This window comes from Euprymna scolopes, chromosome 29 (assembly GCF_053919585.1).
Source record: "Euprymna scolopes isolate OS-2025 chromosome 29, ASM5391958v1, whole genome shotgun sequence".
NCBI classification, from domain to species: domain Eukaryota; kingdom Metazoa; phylum Mollusca; class Cephalopoda; order Sepiida; family Sepiolidae; genus Euprymna; species Euprymna scolopes.
The window spans coordinates 35,976,049-35,992,592 of NC_136510.1; the positions used below are offsets into that span (position 1 = coordinate 35,976,049).

General features: G+C 33.4%; 2 protein-coding genes across 2 annotated transcripts in view; one reads left to right on the forward strand and one right to left on the reverse strand.

Moving 5' to 3' along the window:
* Positions 1-16,544, reverse strand: part of LOC145252585 (mitochondrial potassium channel-like) — a 388,073-nt gene that overhangs the window by 247,932 nt on the left and 123,597 nt on the right. The gene's annotated exons all lie outside the window — the stretch shown is intronic.
* The window catches only part of LOC145252584 (protein mono-ADP-ribosyltransferase PARP15-like), a 93,553-nt gene that overhangs the window by 70,294 nt on the left and 6,715 nt on the right, over positions 1-16,544 (forward strand). The window contains exon 7 of the mRNA XM_080112247.1: positions 10,656-10,815. Within this exon, the coding sequence (XP_079968373.1) occupies positions 10,656-10,815 (160 nt within the window). The remainder of the gene's footprint in view (positions 1-10,655; positions 10,816-16,544) is intronic.

A 16,544-nucleotide genomic window follows, 5' to 3' on the forward strand; every position in this document is an offset into this window, starting at 1 on the left:
ATACATTTAATATGATTTTATTATTATGATTTATCATTACTTTGTAGTCAAATCAAATATAAAAACCATTGTGAAAACGCTTAATTATAATTAGTTCAGATAGATTCCCATATTTTTATAAATTTAATATGATTTTATTATTATGATTTATCATTACTTTGTAGTCAAATCAAATATAAAAACCATTGTGAAAACGCTTAATTATAATTAGTTCAGATAGATTCCCATATTTTTATACATTTAATATGATTTTATTATTATGATTTATCATTACTTTGTAGTCAAATCAAATATAAAAACCATTGTGAAAACGCTTAATTATAATTAGTTCGGATAGATTCCCATATTTTTATACATTTAATATTATTTTATTATTATGATTTATCATTACTTTGTAGTCAAATCAAATATAAAAACCATTGTGAAAACGCTTAATTATAATTAGTTCAGATAGATTCCCATATTTTTATACATTTAATATGATTTTATTATTATGATTTATCATTACTTTGTAGTCAAATCAAATATAAAAACCATTGTGAAAACGCTTAATTATAATTAGTTCAGATAGATTCCCATATTTTTATACATTTAATATGATTTTATTATTATGATTTATCATTACTTTGTAGTCAAATCAAATATAAAAACCATTGTGAAAACGCTTAATTATAATTAGTTAAGATAGATTCCCATATTTTTATACATTTAATATTATTTTATTATTATGATTTATCATTACTTTGTAGTCAAATCAAATATAAAAACCATTGTGAAAACGCTTAATTATAATTAGTTCAGATAGATTCCCATATTTTTATACATTTAATATTATTTTATTATTATGATTTATCATTACTTTGTAGTCAAATCAAATATAAAAACCATTGTTAAAACGCTTAATTATAATTAGTTCAGATAGATTCCCATATTTTTATACATTTAATATGATTTTATTATTATGATTTATCATTACTTTGTAGTCAAATCAAATATAAAAACCATTGTGAAAACGCTTAATTATAATTAGTTCAGATAGATTCCCATATTTTTATACATTTAATATGATTTTATTATTATGATTTATCATTACTTTGTAGTCAAATCAAATATAAAAACCATTGTGAAAACGCTTAATTATAATTAGTTCAGATAGATTCCCATATTTTTATACATTTAATATGATTTTATTATTATGATTTATCATTACTTTGTAGTCAAATCAAATATAAAAACCATTGTGAAAACGCTTAATTATAATTAGTTCAGATAGATTCCCATATTTTTATACATTTAATATGATTTTATTATTATGATTTATCATTACTTTGTAGTCAAATCAAATATAAAAACCATTGTGAAAACGCTTAATTATAATTAGTTCAGATAGATTCCCATATTTTTATACATTTAATATGATTTTATTATTATGATTTATCATTACTTTGTAGTCAAATCAAATATAAAAACCATTGTTAAAACGCTTAATTATAATTAGTTCAGATAGATTCCCATATTTTTATACATTTAATATGATTTTATTATTATGATTTATCATTACTTTGTAGTCAAATCAAATATAAAAACCATTGTTAAAACGCTTAATTATAATTAGTTCAGATAGATTCCCATATTTTTATACATTTAATATGATTTTATTATTATGATTTATCATTACTTTGTAGTGAAATCAACTATAAAAACCATTGTGAAAACGCTTAATTATAATTAGTTCAGACAGATTCCAATATTTTTTATACATTTAATATGATTTTATTATTATGATTTATCATTACTTTGTAGTCAAATCAAATATAAAAACCATTGTGAAAACGCTTAATTATAATTAGTTCAGACAGATTCCCATATTTTTTATACATTTAATATGATTTTATTATTATGATTTATCATTACTTTGTAGTCAAATCAAATATAAAAACCATTGTGAAAATGCTTAATTATAATTAGTTCAGACAGATTCCCATATTTTTTATACATTTAATATGATTTTATTATTATGATTTATTATTACTTTGTAGTGAAATCAAATATAAAAACCATTGTGAAAACGCTTAATTATAATTAGTTCAGACAGATTCCCATATTTTTTATACATTTAATATGATTTTATTATTTTATTATTATGATTTATCATTACTTTGTAGTCAAATCAAATATAAAAACCATTGTGAAAACGCTTAATTATAATTAGTTCAGACAGATTCCCATATTTTTATACATTTAATATGATTTTATTATTATGATTTATCATTACTTTGTAGTCAAATCAAATATAAAAACCATTGTGAAAACGCTTAATTATAATTAGTTCAGATAGATTCCCATATTTTTATACATTTAATATGATTTTATTATTATGATTTATCATTACTTTGTAGTCAAATCAAATATAAAAACCATTGTGAAAACGCTTAATTATAATTAGTTCAGATAGATTCCCATATTTTTATACATTTAATATGATTTTATTATTATGATTTATCATTACTTTGTAGTCAAATCAAATATAAAAACCATTGTGAAAACGCTTAATTATAACAAAATCACTGAACTTTCTATTTATGATCATGAAATTTTGAAGATGCTCTCATGCTACAACAACAAAAAACTTGAAAATATCTCGTCTGAGTCATCATGGACACATTTCAAAGGATTTTGACGAGTTCCCTCAGAACAACCACAACCGGCAGTGCATCTCATTTCCTTCAGATTACAACTGCATCTTTGAGATTAACTGTTCTTGCACTGGCATTTTTTGAGTTTGTTGTAAACCTCTGGCAATGGTCTATCATTCATCAGATGAGGAGTTATATTTCCAGTTGTGCCATCCTGGTTCCATACATTTCCAATCAAGGCAAATATGTCTGGCTGTGCGATCAGTGAAGAGAGCCAAATTGTACACTGGTGATGTGCTCGCTGAATGTGAATCTTCAAGGAAGACAAAGTTGGTGGTAATTTCTTTGGATCTTTGGAACCCTTGAGGAACGTTTTAAAATGCACATCATTGTTGATTGTGTCATTTTCATTGTTGGAATATAGCCTGCAGATGAAGTTCTCCACATTAGAGTTTGTTCCAGTTGTGTGCTGTGCCCAAGCCATCCAGTAAGGGATAATTACTGGTGAATGTTTTTCAAAGTGTTGCCAATGCCACAAAATTGGCTAACGGTGTCACAGCCTGATATGGTGTGCAACCTGGGAAAGTTGTGGCAGAAAACTGGATCAAGGTCTACATTGTATACAGCAACAAAGCTCTGTTGCTTCGCTGTTCCTGCCTGGAACCAGATCTCTCTGGTTATATCAGTGGCAAGGAGAACAAGGACATCTGTGTCTCTGGAACTAATGAACAGCCGCTCAAATCTAAGATCTGTCACACATTTACAATGTAACAGCATTCTGGCATCAGCTTCGTCTTAGTTACACTTTAGGGAATTGACGTCTGTTCCATGGAATGATTCTGCAGCCATCCTGTCATGGAATCCTCCAAAAGTCACAATCAAATATGACATCAACTCTGAAGCACGACTGACTGAAGTAACTGAAGACTGAGGTGAAAAAACGGTCTGTGAGTTTTCCAAAATTGTGGGTATTTGCAGGCTTGCTAATTGCTTGGACAAGTACCTGACCATCGATAATCACACAAGTTTTCAGGTTTGTTATTGGCAATTGTTTCTCTACAGTTGTACTTTTCTGGAGAATGTTGCCCAAAGCTGTTTTCTTTGTGGATCATATTACTCTGGAGGTGTCTGCAAGTGAAAGTGGAACTGGCGAAAGTTCATAGCTGAGGATTTCCTTCAGGTCAACCTCACATTTAGCTACCTTAAACACAAGCAAGTGTTGGAAGAGGTTTCGGTCTGCTTTGATTGGCTTTTGCTTGAGAGCCAGATTTTTGCTCTAGACTTCATACATGTTTTCCAGGGTTGGCCTTTTCGACTGTCGGAGTTTTTCATGAAGTCTAACATCCCTCTTGATGAAACGTGAAGCCACAAATTCCAACAAGTTCTCTTGTCCTTGTGCATGTGCTATCAAAAGAGATTCTGTAATTTGAGGAGAAGCTACATCTTGAGTGGCCAAACTAACCAACACTTGGAGTTTGGTGTTGAAAGATGTCATATCCATAGACCTGTAGACAGCTGATTGAAGGTGTTGTTTGTCGTCCTGATCACAAAGTTTCCATTCATGAACTCTTGGTGGACGTCAGGGTGGCTTGTTTCTAAGATCATGCAATCAGTAAGGTACTGCTTCCCAGCAGGTGCAATTGGCATCGTCATATTGTGCAAACCAGGGTAACATTTTAGCAAAGGACCATTTATGCAGGCTCCAGTTTCCGGTTCTCTCTACACGCAAGAACTGCAGTAAGATGAAAACCATCATGATGTACATCACTCAAAATCTGGAAGTCAATGGTTGTGTCTCTTGGAAGTCCTCCAATTATCTGATGATTCAAGACTGAACAGGTGCACCCACCAGTGCTTTGACATTGTTGCTGACCACATCTTGCTCGTTGTGTGTCACCAAAGATTTTATGACGTGGACTAATAATGTTTGAGGGCATCTTTGTCTACTTGGTGATCCTTTGCCATTTCAATGAATGTTGGCCATTCGATGAATGTTGGCCAGAGGATTTTCCAAACAGCTTCAAATGTGAGCTTGTGTGCTCGAATGGCTCTGTATATGAGATGTGTTCTGACCAAAGATGGCACTTTCAGCCCATACTTCAAGGAGACCAGAGTTTGCAAAGTGCGTTCTTGGCAATGTGGAAGCTTCCAAGTTGTAAGAATATTGTTTTTCATTCATCACTATTTGCCCACTGCATTTTCTTTGCTTTGCAATACGGCTGTTGGCTCAAAGTGATGACAGTAGATTGACCAGGATTTATAATGCTAGAAATTCTCAAGTATTGCATCATAACTGTCCACATCGTGATGTCTTCGTGAGCTGGTACATTGAGTAGAGGCAAATACCCGATAGTGTCAAGCTCATGTTTGTCTTGAGTTGTGAGTTGGTTGAACTGTCCATGCAGGAACATCATCACTGAAACCAAGCTATATCTTGAACAGAAATGAAAAATAAAATTATTATAACCAAACTTTTTATGGCAGAAACAAATATAAAATAACTGACTTGTTCGGATTTTTTGCGACAAAGATTAATTTTTATGTACAGTGTGTGTGTGTGTTTATCTTTCTTTGTGCGTTTTTAATACAATTCAATATTTATTTAAAGTGCGATGTATGTAGGTGGTCAGTGGAGGAGAAATGCTTCTAGACCGAGGCAATTTTTATGCATAATAAAATCACAAGTATAAACAATCGAGATTTAAAAAAAATGTTTTATTCACATATCTTTTATAACTTATTTTTATAAAGATGAAGTATAGTATCACAAGATACAAATCTTTATATAATTTTTATTTTTATTTAAAAAAATTCAAAAAAATACTTGCTATTTGCTTACTTCTCCATAAAGACAAATTAAGTGCAAGTAAGTTTAGCGTCTGAAAATTTCAGTTTCTAATATTTTGCAATTAACATACTCAGAAAGACACGTTCGTTTTATTACTTATATTAAAAAGTTTTGCGTAAATAGAAAAAAGTTTTTTTTTTAATCCTCAAAAGTTTTGTAAATATTTAATATTAAAGAAATTGTTTTGTAAATATTTATTTTTACTTTTAAATCTTTAAAAGTTTTGCAAATATATTTTTAAAAAATCTTGCTCGCGAACATTCGAATATGTCTGCTATTTGACCTGTTTACAAGTTTAGAAACAACTAACGGCAATGTCAAGGTCGAACAAACGGTGTCCCTTGAATTGTTCGCTTATTTTTGTCGTCTGCTACAAGGTATCTAATCTTTACTTGATCCACAAAATTATATAAAAATCAGTTAGTTACAACTTTTCAGAAAGTTTTATAATAATCTAAGGCATCAATGTTTTTTTTTAATTAGCACAAAAGTATCAATTTTAGCCATTTTAACCCGAAAGGCAACCCTAGGGGAAAACCGGAAAATCTGTTCTGTTACTTTTTTACTCATATCATGTTTAATGTTTGTGCAAAATTTCAAAATATTCCAAGGCGTAGTTATTGAGAAAAGTGGAAGCCTGGGAAAAGTGCGGACAGACGAACGAACAAGGGTGAATTTTGTCGGGGGATCAATAATAATAAAAAGCCAACAACATAATCTAAATAAGAACGGAATCATAAGTATAAAAGCTCGAAAAAACAAAAAACAAAAAATAGTACTTCAAAATTTTTAGCGAATGATCGCACAAAAACACAAACCTATTTCTATATAGAATTTAAAAAAACAGGCTAAACTCATCGTAAGGGAAATAACTCAAAACCGAACAATTTTAGAGTTAATCACCCTTGAAATATGGAATTGTGTTTCACAAGTGTACAAAATACCAAACTATAATAATTCGGTCCCCTTTGGTATTTTGTAAGTTTTCCAGCGGTAAAAGTCGGTTTGAGTCCGAAAGCTTCGGAATTATTTATTATTTCTAGGATTTAAACTACTTGATAACTGTATATTTGCGTTAGAATAGTACTGTTACTAGAAAATAAAAATACTTGTGTATTATTAGGTACATGCAAAATGATTAGCCGATCCCTAGAATGCATAAACATTTTGACCCCTTCCTTCATTTAAAAATTCGCCAAAATTTGGGTAATCAACTAATTTTAATGAATTTATTCATTTATGAATAGTATTTATTAATTAACAATCACAGAATATAATAGAACCCGGTATTTTTTTTACATTTAGTGAAAATGTGTCCCTCTTGTAGTTTAGATAAACAAAAGTATGAGGAAAATAATGGGACCTATTTGGGGATACACTTACACTGCCTATAAAAATGTCATTTGATTGGTTGCTGAAATTGACGTAATTATTGTAACAGAATTAAAAAAAAATATTATTAAAGAATTTCACTTTTGTTAAACTATTAATTACTTAATAATTATTATTATAAAAAATATAATTATGTTCAGTCTACATTCGTTGGAATTTGTGTGGCGGAGAAGGAAATCGAGTCAGGTATTTACTCGTTTTTTACTCTCGGGTGTGTATCCGTTGATATCTTGTATGCTTTTATATAGAATGATATGGTTCTCGGTTGATTAACTGTGCCGGAAATATACTCAAGAGTCCAAACAATAATACAAATATTCTGTTGTCATAGCCCTAAATATCATGTATCCGAGAACAATATCATTTGTAATTTTGTTTATTTGTTTGTTTCTGTATTTAATAAGAATCATTTAATAAAAAAAAAAATAGTTTTCTAATATTGTTAACAATTTAAATTTATTATGTCAATTTCAATATGATTTCATTTTTATTTTTAAATTATTTTACAGTAATTACGTCAATTTCAATAGCCAATTCAATTGCATTATTACAGGCGGTGTAGCCCCAAATATATCCCCATATTCTCCTCATATTTTGGTTTATCTAATCTGCAAAAGGGCCGAAAGTGTATTATTTTTGTAAAAAACAAAAACAAAAAAAAAAACACGTTTGCAAAAGTTAAAGTTTTAAGTACTAAAAAAGTCGCATGAATTTCTGTTTACTTTTTTATCTCTTGTCTTCTATATAAATAAAATGAACTCATTTTTTCCCGTCTGATTTTGACATTAATAGGATTAAAAATCAAGATATTTCATGCAAATATAATATGCACAAACGGCAGAACAATATCTGAGGTGTGTTATAGGCTTATTAGTTCTCAAATTCCTCGATAATCTTAGATTTCTATACTTTTTCTGCTGAGAAGTCACGGCCAAAATCGGTTAAGATCAATGGAAGTGGTAAAATATTTTCTCTCTAATAAATTCCTCCTCCCCCTGCCACCACTTAACACCGTTTGGGGATCGTTCACAAGGAACAGTTGAGAAGAGAACACCGGTTTGGCTTCGTAGTTCTTTCATGTGAAGTTATTTAAAATCACTAAACTAAGCTGCAGTGCTCTGTGGCGTAGTGGTTAGCGTGCTGGACAATTCACATTATATGTTCACGTTCGCGCCGACCTACTGTAGTCGTTTTTTTTTTTTTTTTCCTAAACAACTAGAATGGACTTTTCTTGGTGGCCGAACTGTTAACGTTGCAGATGTTTTTTTTTTTGTTTTTTTTCACACTTTATTTTCCTACTTTTACTCATGACTCCGGGTTTGATCCTTCCTACTTACCTACCATAACATTTTTTAAAACTCCCCCCCCCCGTCCCGGAAACAAACACTCGGGCAACGCCGGGTACCCCCGCTAGTATAAAAATAAAGCATTGTAAATGTTAATAATAAAAAAAATAATTTAATATTTCAGGAACATTACGAAAAAAGCCCATAAAGTCCGTGTTAATGAAATCAATATAACTTTGAAGAGAAATTAATTTGTCGAACTAGCGATATTATCATTGAATTAAACATTGTTTATTCAATATTTTCAACAAAAATAATATAATTGAAAAAAATATTCCATATGATTTTAATGATAACGATTTTCACAAAAATTTCAAATGTAATATATTTTTCTTGTACGTGTAATGGTGTAAAGATTAGCATAAGAGATTTTTCTTATAATTCTGAAAAAAAAAAGAGAAAAAAAATTGAGATCTCGTATCACTAAGAAAAAAAAAATTAAAGAATGGTATTTTTAATAACGATTAACTTAGACAAATACGGATGGGCAAAATTGTAATAAAAAACAAAAAGGAAGCATGGTTTGCATCCTACCCGTCGTATTCTCTTTAATTATTAATAAATTGTTTTAGCCAATTTTTTCAATAGATAAATTGTCAGTGTAATCCGTGATTTTAATGGACTTTTTTTTCACATTTAAAATGCATTTTCACTTTATTTTAAAAAAGGGTTAGATGAATTTTCTGTTACAACACTTTTAAAAATAAACTGAGTCATCATGTAAAAAAGTAAATAAATATTCCAATTAAATAAGCACTTTCTTTTTTATTACAACAAATAGGATTACCTAAATTAGTGAATATTTTTCATAATCTTCAAAAATAAAGAAATTAAGGTATAATACTGTTTCAATTCCTCTATAAATTTTAAAATAAAATTGACTTCCTGACATTTCTAGGGTTTGTAATGCTTTTAGGGCACACCCTAATAAAATAAATAATTTGATACAAGCTTCTGAAATGACAAACGCAACAACTTCATAAAAGGTCACAGAAAAGGTTTATCGAGGAGAATGTGGTATTTTCCTTGTAGAAAGCTGGACTCCGGCATCTGGTATTATCGCGGTAGTTATTCCAGTGGAATCGTCGATACCGTAGAGATAACACTGAGATGGAGAGAGAGAGAGAGAGAGAGAGAGAGAGAGAGAGAGAGAGAGAGAGAGAGAGAGAGCGAGAGAGAGAGAGAGAGAGAGAGAGAGAGAGAAGAAAAGGAGGTCCGTTCCGTTTGGTGTCTCTCTGCGTAAGAATGAGTTGTTCTTCTTCAAACCGGATGCTGGCCGATTTCCTTTGGGGATAGGAAGTATCAATGCACCGTACCCTTGACTGGTCAGTATGTGGCCGAATAGCACAGGGGAGAGGCATTGATTCGAGGAAGAAAAAAGTCCCATTTGTTTCTGCTCTGCTACACATTTTGGACTTCCATAGAACTTATGTGTGACGCCTTTTCATTTGTTTTGATTGTGCAAAGTTAATAAACTCTCACTTTTGAGGACCAATTAAGCTATTTTTTGTATAAACAAGGTGGGTTTTTTTTTTTTTTATTTAATTCAATATTTTAAGACTTTGCTAATTATCTTTGAAATTGCCCCAAAAAACTAATATTTATCTTTCAAGGGCTTTTTACAATGAATTTATTTAACTTCAAAATTTAGCTAAACTTGTCAGTTTTCGATGTCGCTGTGAAGACATTTTTCATTATAGCTTTTTTTTTATTTGTAAAAATTTTCTTTTTTCTTTTAGAGATTAACTTTAAGCTTTCAACTACAATCAAAAAGTAATTGGAAACCTACAAAAAAATTATGATAAGTCGACTTTCAAAACCATGCCCCCCATATCAGTTTCGCCATTAAATTGCATGTACCAATGTATTATTATCAATGAGGTCTGTTTCTGTGAATGACCTATATAAATTAGGTGTGTATATATATATACACCAATCTAGCCAAAACATTTTAAAATGCCTATCGTAACCTCCTTCCTCTTTCTGAAACTGCCCTCACCTCAAAACCGGACACCCTCTCCTCACAGGGCACAAACATCTTCACACACATTAACCGTTACGACTACTATTATCCACCATTCGCCCACCAGCTCAACCAAATCTTACACATTCTCCTGATACTGTCTTGATGAAAGACAAAAAGCAAAAAAAAAAAAAAAAAAATCACATGCTTTGGAGAGAAAAATATAACTATGGGACATACAAAAAACATCAGAAAAATTGAAAAAATAAAAAAGGTAACTAAACAAATGCTTTCTGTTGTTCTGGTGTCTAATAATGTTTGTTTAAATGAAAAAATGCTGCCTAAATATACACTATATATGTGTGTGTGTGTGTGTGTGTGTGTGTGTGTGTGCGTGCATGTGTGTGTGTGTGTGTGTGTTTTCTCTTGTATGAAAACTTTTGAATATATGTTTTATTTGTCATTACCAGATTGAAAGGATCGAAAACAAACGACTGTATGTTGCTTTTGAACGGTACAAAAACCTTCTTCCCGAGAATCAGCAAATTCCGAAAAAACTATGGCATGGCACAGCGCGTAATTGCATTGATGATGTTACCCGATACGGATTTGACTGGAGGTTGACTGAACGTAAATATTACACATTTAAAAAATTTTACCATTACATTTGAAAATCAATTAAAAGGGAATTTATACAATGCCCTCTCACTCACCTATGCACCCTGCAATCCAGTTTCATTATAACCCTTACTTTCCATGAACTATTGTCCACAGTGATGGTGAATTACAAGTTAAATGCAATCTTCAACTATGGTATCACAAATGTAACATCGTCTAGTTTCGAACCCTTTAAATGTATTCAGGCATTCACTGGATGCTGGAACTACACATATACATCCAGATTTACCTTTGAAGTGCACAAAAATGCGCAGACACTTAGTCTGTATGGTAATACAATTTCCACATCAATGAGTTTCCAGAGGTACTAAAACAGTACTTTTGCTCTCCAGAATGTCTCTGAAGTTGGTCATCTGGTTTCTAACAAAAGGTCACTATTCAACTAAAAACGTTCATTGCTGAAAAGGTTTAATGATGTCTACAATAACTGAATCATTTTCAAAATATGAAAAAAGCAAAAAATAATTAAGTCATTGGTAATTGTTTTTTTTTTTATAAAAAAGCAAGCCGATCATGCAGGGTCCCACTCCACAAGTGAAAAGTTTACTTTCACTATGACTAATGTTTGTGCAAAATTTAAAAAATTCAAGGCATGGTTACTGAAAAAAGTGTGAACAAACGAACGGACAAACGATTTTGGGGCAATTTTATTCCCATAATGGCCCCTGCTGAGGCAACCAGAGTTATTCAGGAAAGTCCGTTCTAGCAAAACTTTACTTTACTCTCTGCAAAATTTTTTTTAAATCCCAAAAAAGAAAAGTGCGAACAAACAGATGAACAGATGAGCGGGAGTGAATTACTATGTTCAATCCCTTCTTTGTCCTGGGACCAATAATTATTTGGTTAAATATTCCAGTTTGTATACAAAGAAAGTTAAAATGGGTAGTTATACTACTTCTGATTTAAGAAATTCTAAGTTTGTCTGGGTGCAGTTGAGCTGTCAATTTTCACCGCAATCATCAAAAAAACTTTTATTGAGCCAATATTTGTCTCCTCCCTCACTATTTAATTACTTTCCTCTCTTTCTTTTCCCTTGCTTTCTCAACCAAATCATCGCTTCCCAAGCAATGAAGAATGCCAGATCTGTCATTAATCCATCAGAAACATCTTAGCTGATCTTCGTAACTTCCTATGCTCTTACAAGTAAATCTCTCTCTCTCCAGACTTGTTTTGTTTGTACTAGTCTGAGATACGTCCTTGACAATTAATGCAACAGTGGCTTTGTTGCTGTCAGACTCGGGTATGGTTCTGTTCAGCTCTAATGAGTTAATTTATTGCTATTCGTCTATTTGGAAATGCTAACGGGGCTACTCAGGCATTTTTTGTCTGCGAGAATGCACTTCTAGTGCACTAGTTTTTCAAAGACACGCATAACCTGGAGATGGAGGTAAATAAACTCACTTTATATTATTAAGTGTTTAGTAAGGGTGGGAGGAGCATCACATACCATTTATTGTCTTTCGTATAACTCGACCACAGATTGAACCCTGATCTCCCAGCCCATTGGTGAACACTCTTACGATTATGTCAAATGGGCTAGTTGTGTAATCCATAGCAAAATATGTTTGATTTATTTGATGCATTTCTAGACCTGAACTCATATGTGAATAAAAACAGGTATTCCCTAGTTATGTCGAATGAATAGTGGGGTACTCCCTCATTTAATGTACCTATTTACTATGCCTCCCCACGGGACAGAGTTGGACACCAGGGTCGTTTTTTAACGTGGAGAAAAGGTACAAAAATAAAAATTGTCTCAGTCGTGAAGGATTTCTCCTCCACCGAAAGAGAACAAGAAATTGAAGTGCAGCATCTGAAGAACAGATGGTATTTATTTGCTCCCCTACCGAGCAAATTAGGCACAAGGCCGATTTTTAGTGTGAGGAGTGAAGGGAGGGGGAAGGGAAAAAGGGGACCAGCTCCCTAGAGGTGGGAAATGGGAGCTGGTTAAAGGTCAGGCATGTGGGGTTGCCCCCACATCTGGTTTTTGCTAGTCATAGCTAGTCATAGCTTGCAGTATCTGCTGGAATAGATGGTATTTATTTGCTCCCCCACCGAGCAAATTAGGCACAAGGCCGATTTTTAAAGTGAGGAGTGAAGGGGAAATGGGGACCAACTCCCCGGGGAGTAGGGGAGCTGGATAGTGACAATTGGTATGAAGAGTTGCCCCTACATTGACCAAGGTCTTATATGTGGGGTTTCCCCCACATATGGTCTTTGCTTGCAGTATCTGCCGGAACAGATGGTGTTTATTTGCTCCCCCACTGAGCAAATTAGGCACAAGGCCGATTTTTAATGTGAGGAGTGAAGGGAGGGGGAAGGGAAAAAGGGGACCAGCTCCCGAGAGGTGGGAAATGGGAGCTGGTTAATGGTCAGGCATGTGGGGTTGCCCCCACATCTGGTCTTTGCTAGTCATAGCTAGTCATAGCTTGCAGCATCTGCCGGAACAGATGGTATTTATTTGCTCCCCCACCGAGCAAATTAGGCACAGAGGCCGATTTTTAATGTGAGGAGTGAAGGGAGGGGGAAGGGAAAAAGGGGACCAGCTCCCGAGAGGTGGGAAATGGGAGCTGGTTAATGGTCAGGCATGTGGGGTTGCCCCCACATCTGGTCTTTGCTAGTCATAGCTAGTCATAGCTTGCAGCATCTGCCGGAACAGATGGTATTTATTTGCTCCCCCACTGAGCAAATTAGGCACAAGGCCGTTTTTAATGTGAGGTAAAAACCAGCTCCCCTTAAAGTAGGCAAAAAGGGGGCACTCTGGTTACCAAAAATAATAATTGTCCCAGTATAGAGGGTTTCCCCTCCATTGACTGGTACAAATTATCTTAAGTGCAGTATCTGCCGGAACAGATACTACACTTTGATCTTGACCAAAAGGCCAATTGAATGTAATTAGCAGATATATATATATAGAGAGAGATTGAGATACAATTCAGATGAACACCAAAATGCAAATGTCTCTAATGACTACTATCTTTCTTTCTCCACTTCATTGGGATTCGCTCTCCTCTTCATTTCCAAAAGCAAGTTAGTTTTCACGTGAAGGTATTAACTCCAAATATTTTCAATAAATCAAAATCGTTTTGAACTGAAAACCTGACAAGTTGATGTGAATTAGAAACCCTTATAAAAGAAGTGACCTGGTGAACGAAATCATATTTTTCAAGACCCAAGAGCATATTCCCCCCCGCCCCATACACACCCATTCTGTGCATTTGATCAGGGGCGGTGGAAAGCACACATCAAGACTCATGTACAAGTTCCATCACATCATGCACAATTCTCACGCACTAACAAGAACAAGGTAAACCAACACACACACACACACACAGTGTGCTACACTATCAAATATTCGCATTTGTCTATTACTTATGCATGCATATTATGCACACTATAAACATAGTGACGTATGCACATCTCTAACCCTTTCTTCATCAAGCACGAGTTTGCATGAACATTTATTGACTGAAAATAACTTTTATATTATTACTAGCATGAGCACCTTGCGTTGCCCGGGTGCATAGAAGTAGTATAGTAAGGATATTGAGCAACCAATCCCTTAAAAAAACCGAAAATATCAGTGAATAGCCAGGCAAGTGCAAAAAATGAAAAAATTAGCCGCAGTAACCAGGCTCGAACCTGTAATGCGAAAGAGGAAAAGGAGGTGAAAAAGCAAATGCGTTAACCGTCTGCCGCACGGTGCACTTGTGACGTCACAGCCTTCGAAATAACGTCTTTTATACGTACATTGAGATTGGCACACGCATGACTTTGCAAAAATGTCAACACTAAAAAGTGACCCCTCCTTGCAAAAAAACGGCCCAGTTGATGGTCAAAGAATTAACATTTTTGGCCAATTTTTCGATATTTGTTGTTCGAGAGATCAGTCTTTCTAACAATATCTATTTTGTCATGGTCCAAGACACACATGCGCACACACACAAACATTTTACCTTTTATATATTAGATTAGATGAAATTTTAGATATAAAAATGTTTTGTTATAAAATTTCGTTTTTTTTAATTTTTCATTTACAAAACTGTTTATGTTTTAGTTAGCACTTGCTAACTGGTGACATTAATATTCCTCAATGTTTTTATTTCCATTTTAATATACGTGCATACCAGTATATATCTTTCATTGTCTTCCTTTGTTAAATGTAATAATTCATATCCAATTCATATTAACTGTCAGTGTGGTTCTTGGCATACACAAAGACCCTACTGACGTCCAAAATGGTTCTAGCAAGACCGGAGATCATGCCACAAGAGCAACGAATTTGGATAGCTGCTGCATACTTCCATGGGGGAGAGGGTTGGGTGTTTTATGCATATAAATGTATGCTATTCAAAAGAGAAAAAAATAAAACTATAAAGAAATTTGTAAAAAAAAAAACAAAAAAACAATTGCCTTTTTCAATGTTTCTATTTTAATATTTATGAAATCTATTTTTCTTTTTTTTTCCCTTTTTTTCACCCTAAACAATGCATATTGTCACTTGGACTACTATTTGGTATCATGTTTAGCAGGAGATTGTAGGGAGTTGAGTAGCGAGATTGTTTACATTACATTTAAATTTCAGCATGTTAATACAGTTACGCAAGCAGGAAACAGGGATGGAATTCAAAAGTCTAGCAGTCTGAGGGAAGAAACTATTAGAGTAAAAGACTTTTCGGCATCTAGGGACCTCAACAGTGAAGAGGTGGGAGTTTGCTGCTTGTCTGGTTAGTTGGTTGTATGTTTGCCGAAGAGGCCACATGTGCCATGAGTTCATCAGAGCACATTCCATTAAAATACTTGTAAAACAAGGACAGGGATGCAACATTGCAGTGATGAGACAGAGGTTAGAGCTTGGTCAACAGTGCAGGACGTATTAGATTTAAGACTCCGTTATAATACTTAGTTTTCTTCATGAATAGACGCCCACTGTATAATACCATGCAGCAGTTTAAAAAAATTGAAATTTGTACATATTAATTTATAGTTCATGGCTTAGGGTAGAAAGATATATCATTCAACCCTCTCCCCCATGGAAGTATACAGCAGCTATCCAAATTCATTGCTCTTGTGGCATGGTCTCAGGTCTTGCTAGAGCCATTTCGGACGTCAATAGGGTCTTTGTGTATGCCAAGAACCACATACATAATCAGAAAGAGCACAATTTTACATAAGAGTGCCAAGTTTCATGAGAATAGCTTGAAAAATAAATAAATGGTGGCGAAATTACCGAATTTCTTGAAATGTTAAGGTCCGTAATTTAGCCTACTTTTTCTAAAGAAAAATGTCCACGGGAAAGCATAAATTTTGGCACTTAAAATTCTCATAACTTTTGAACGACTGATGGTATTTGCATAATTCAAACGGTTTTAAGCATCTTTTACATAGCTCTTTTCAGGCAAGTTGATAAAATAACAATTATCTGAAAAGAAAAAATCAACTTATAATGCTACTTTTTGGATCCTGTCTAAGGAGTAGAGACTAGCAGTAGATACACCAGACCAAATGTGGCAACAATACTCCAGGATTGGAAGTTGGTGGCTTTGTAGAGGTACAGAAGTAATTTTCTAGCATGTTAGAGGGAGCCCACCTTCTTTGTAGCACTACTGAGAATAAGGCAATGACAGAGAGCAGATGGAAGCCTTACCACTTTGACTACAGAAATGCGACTAGCTGATTGA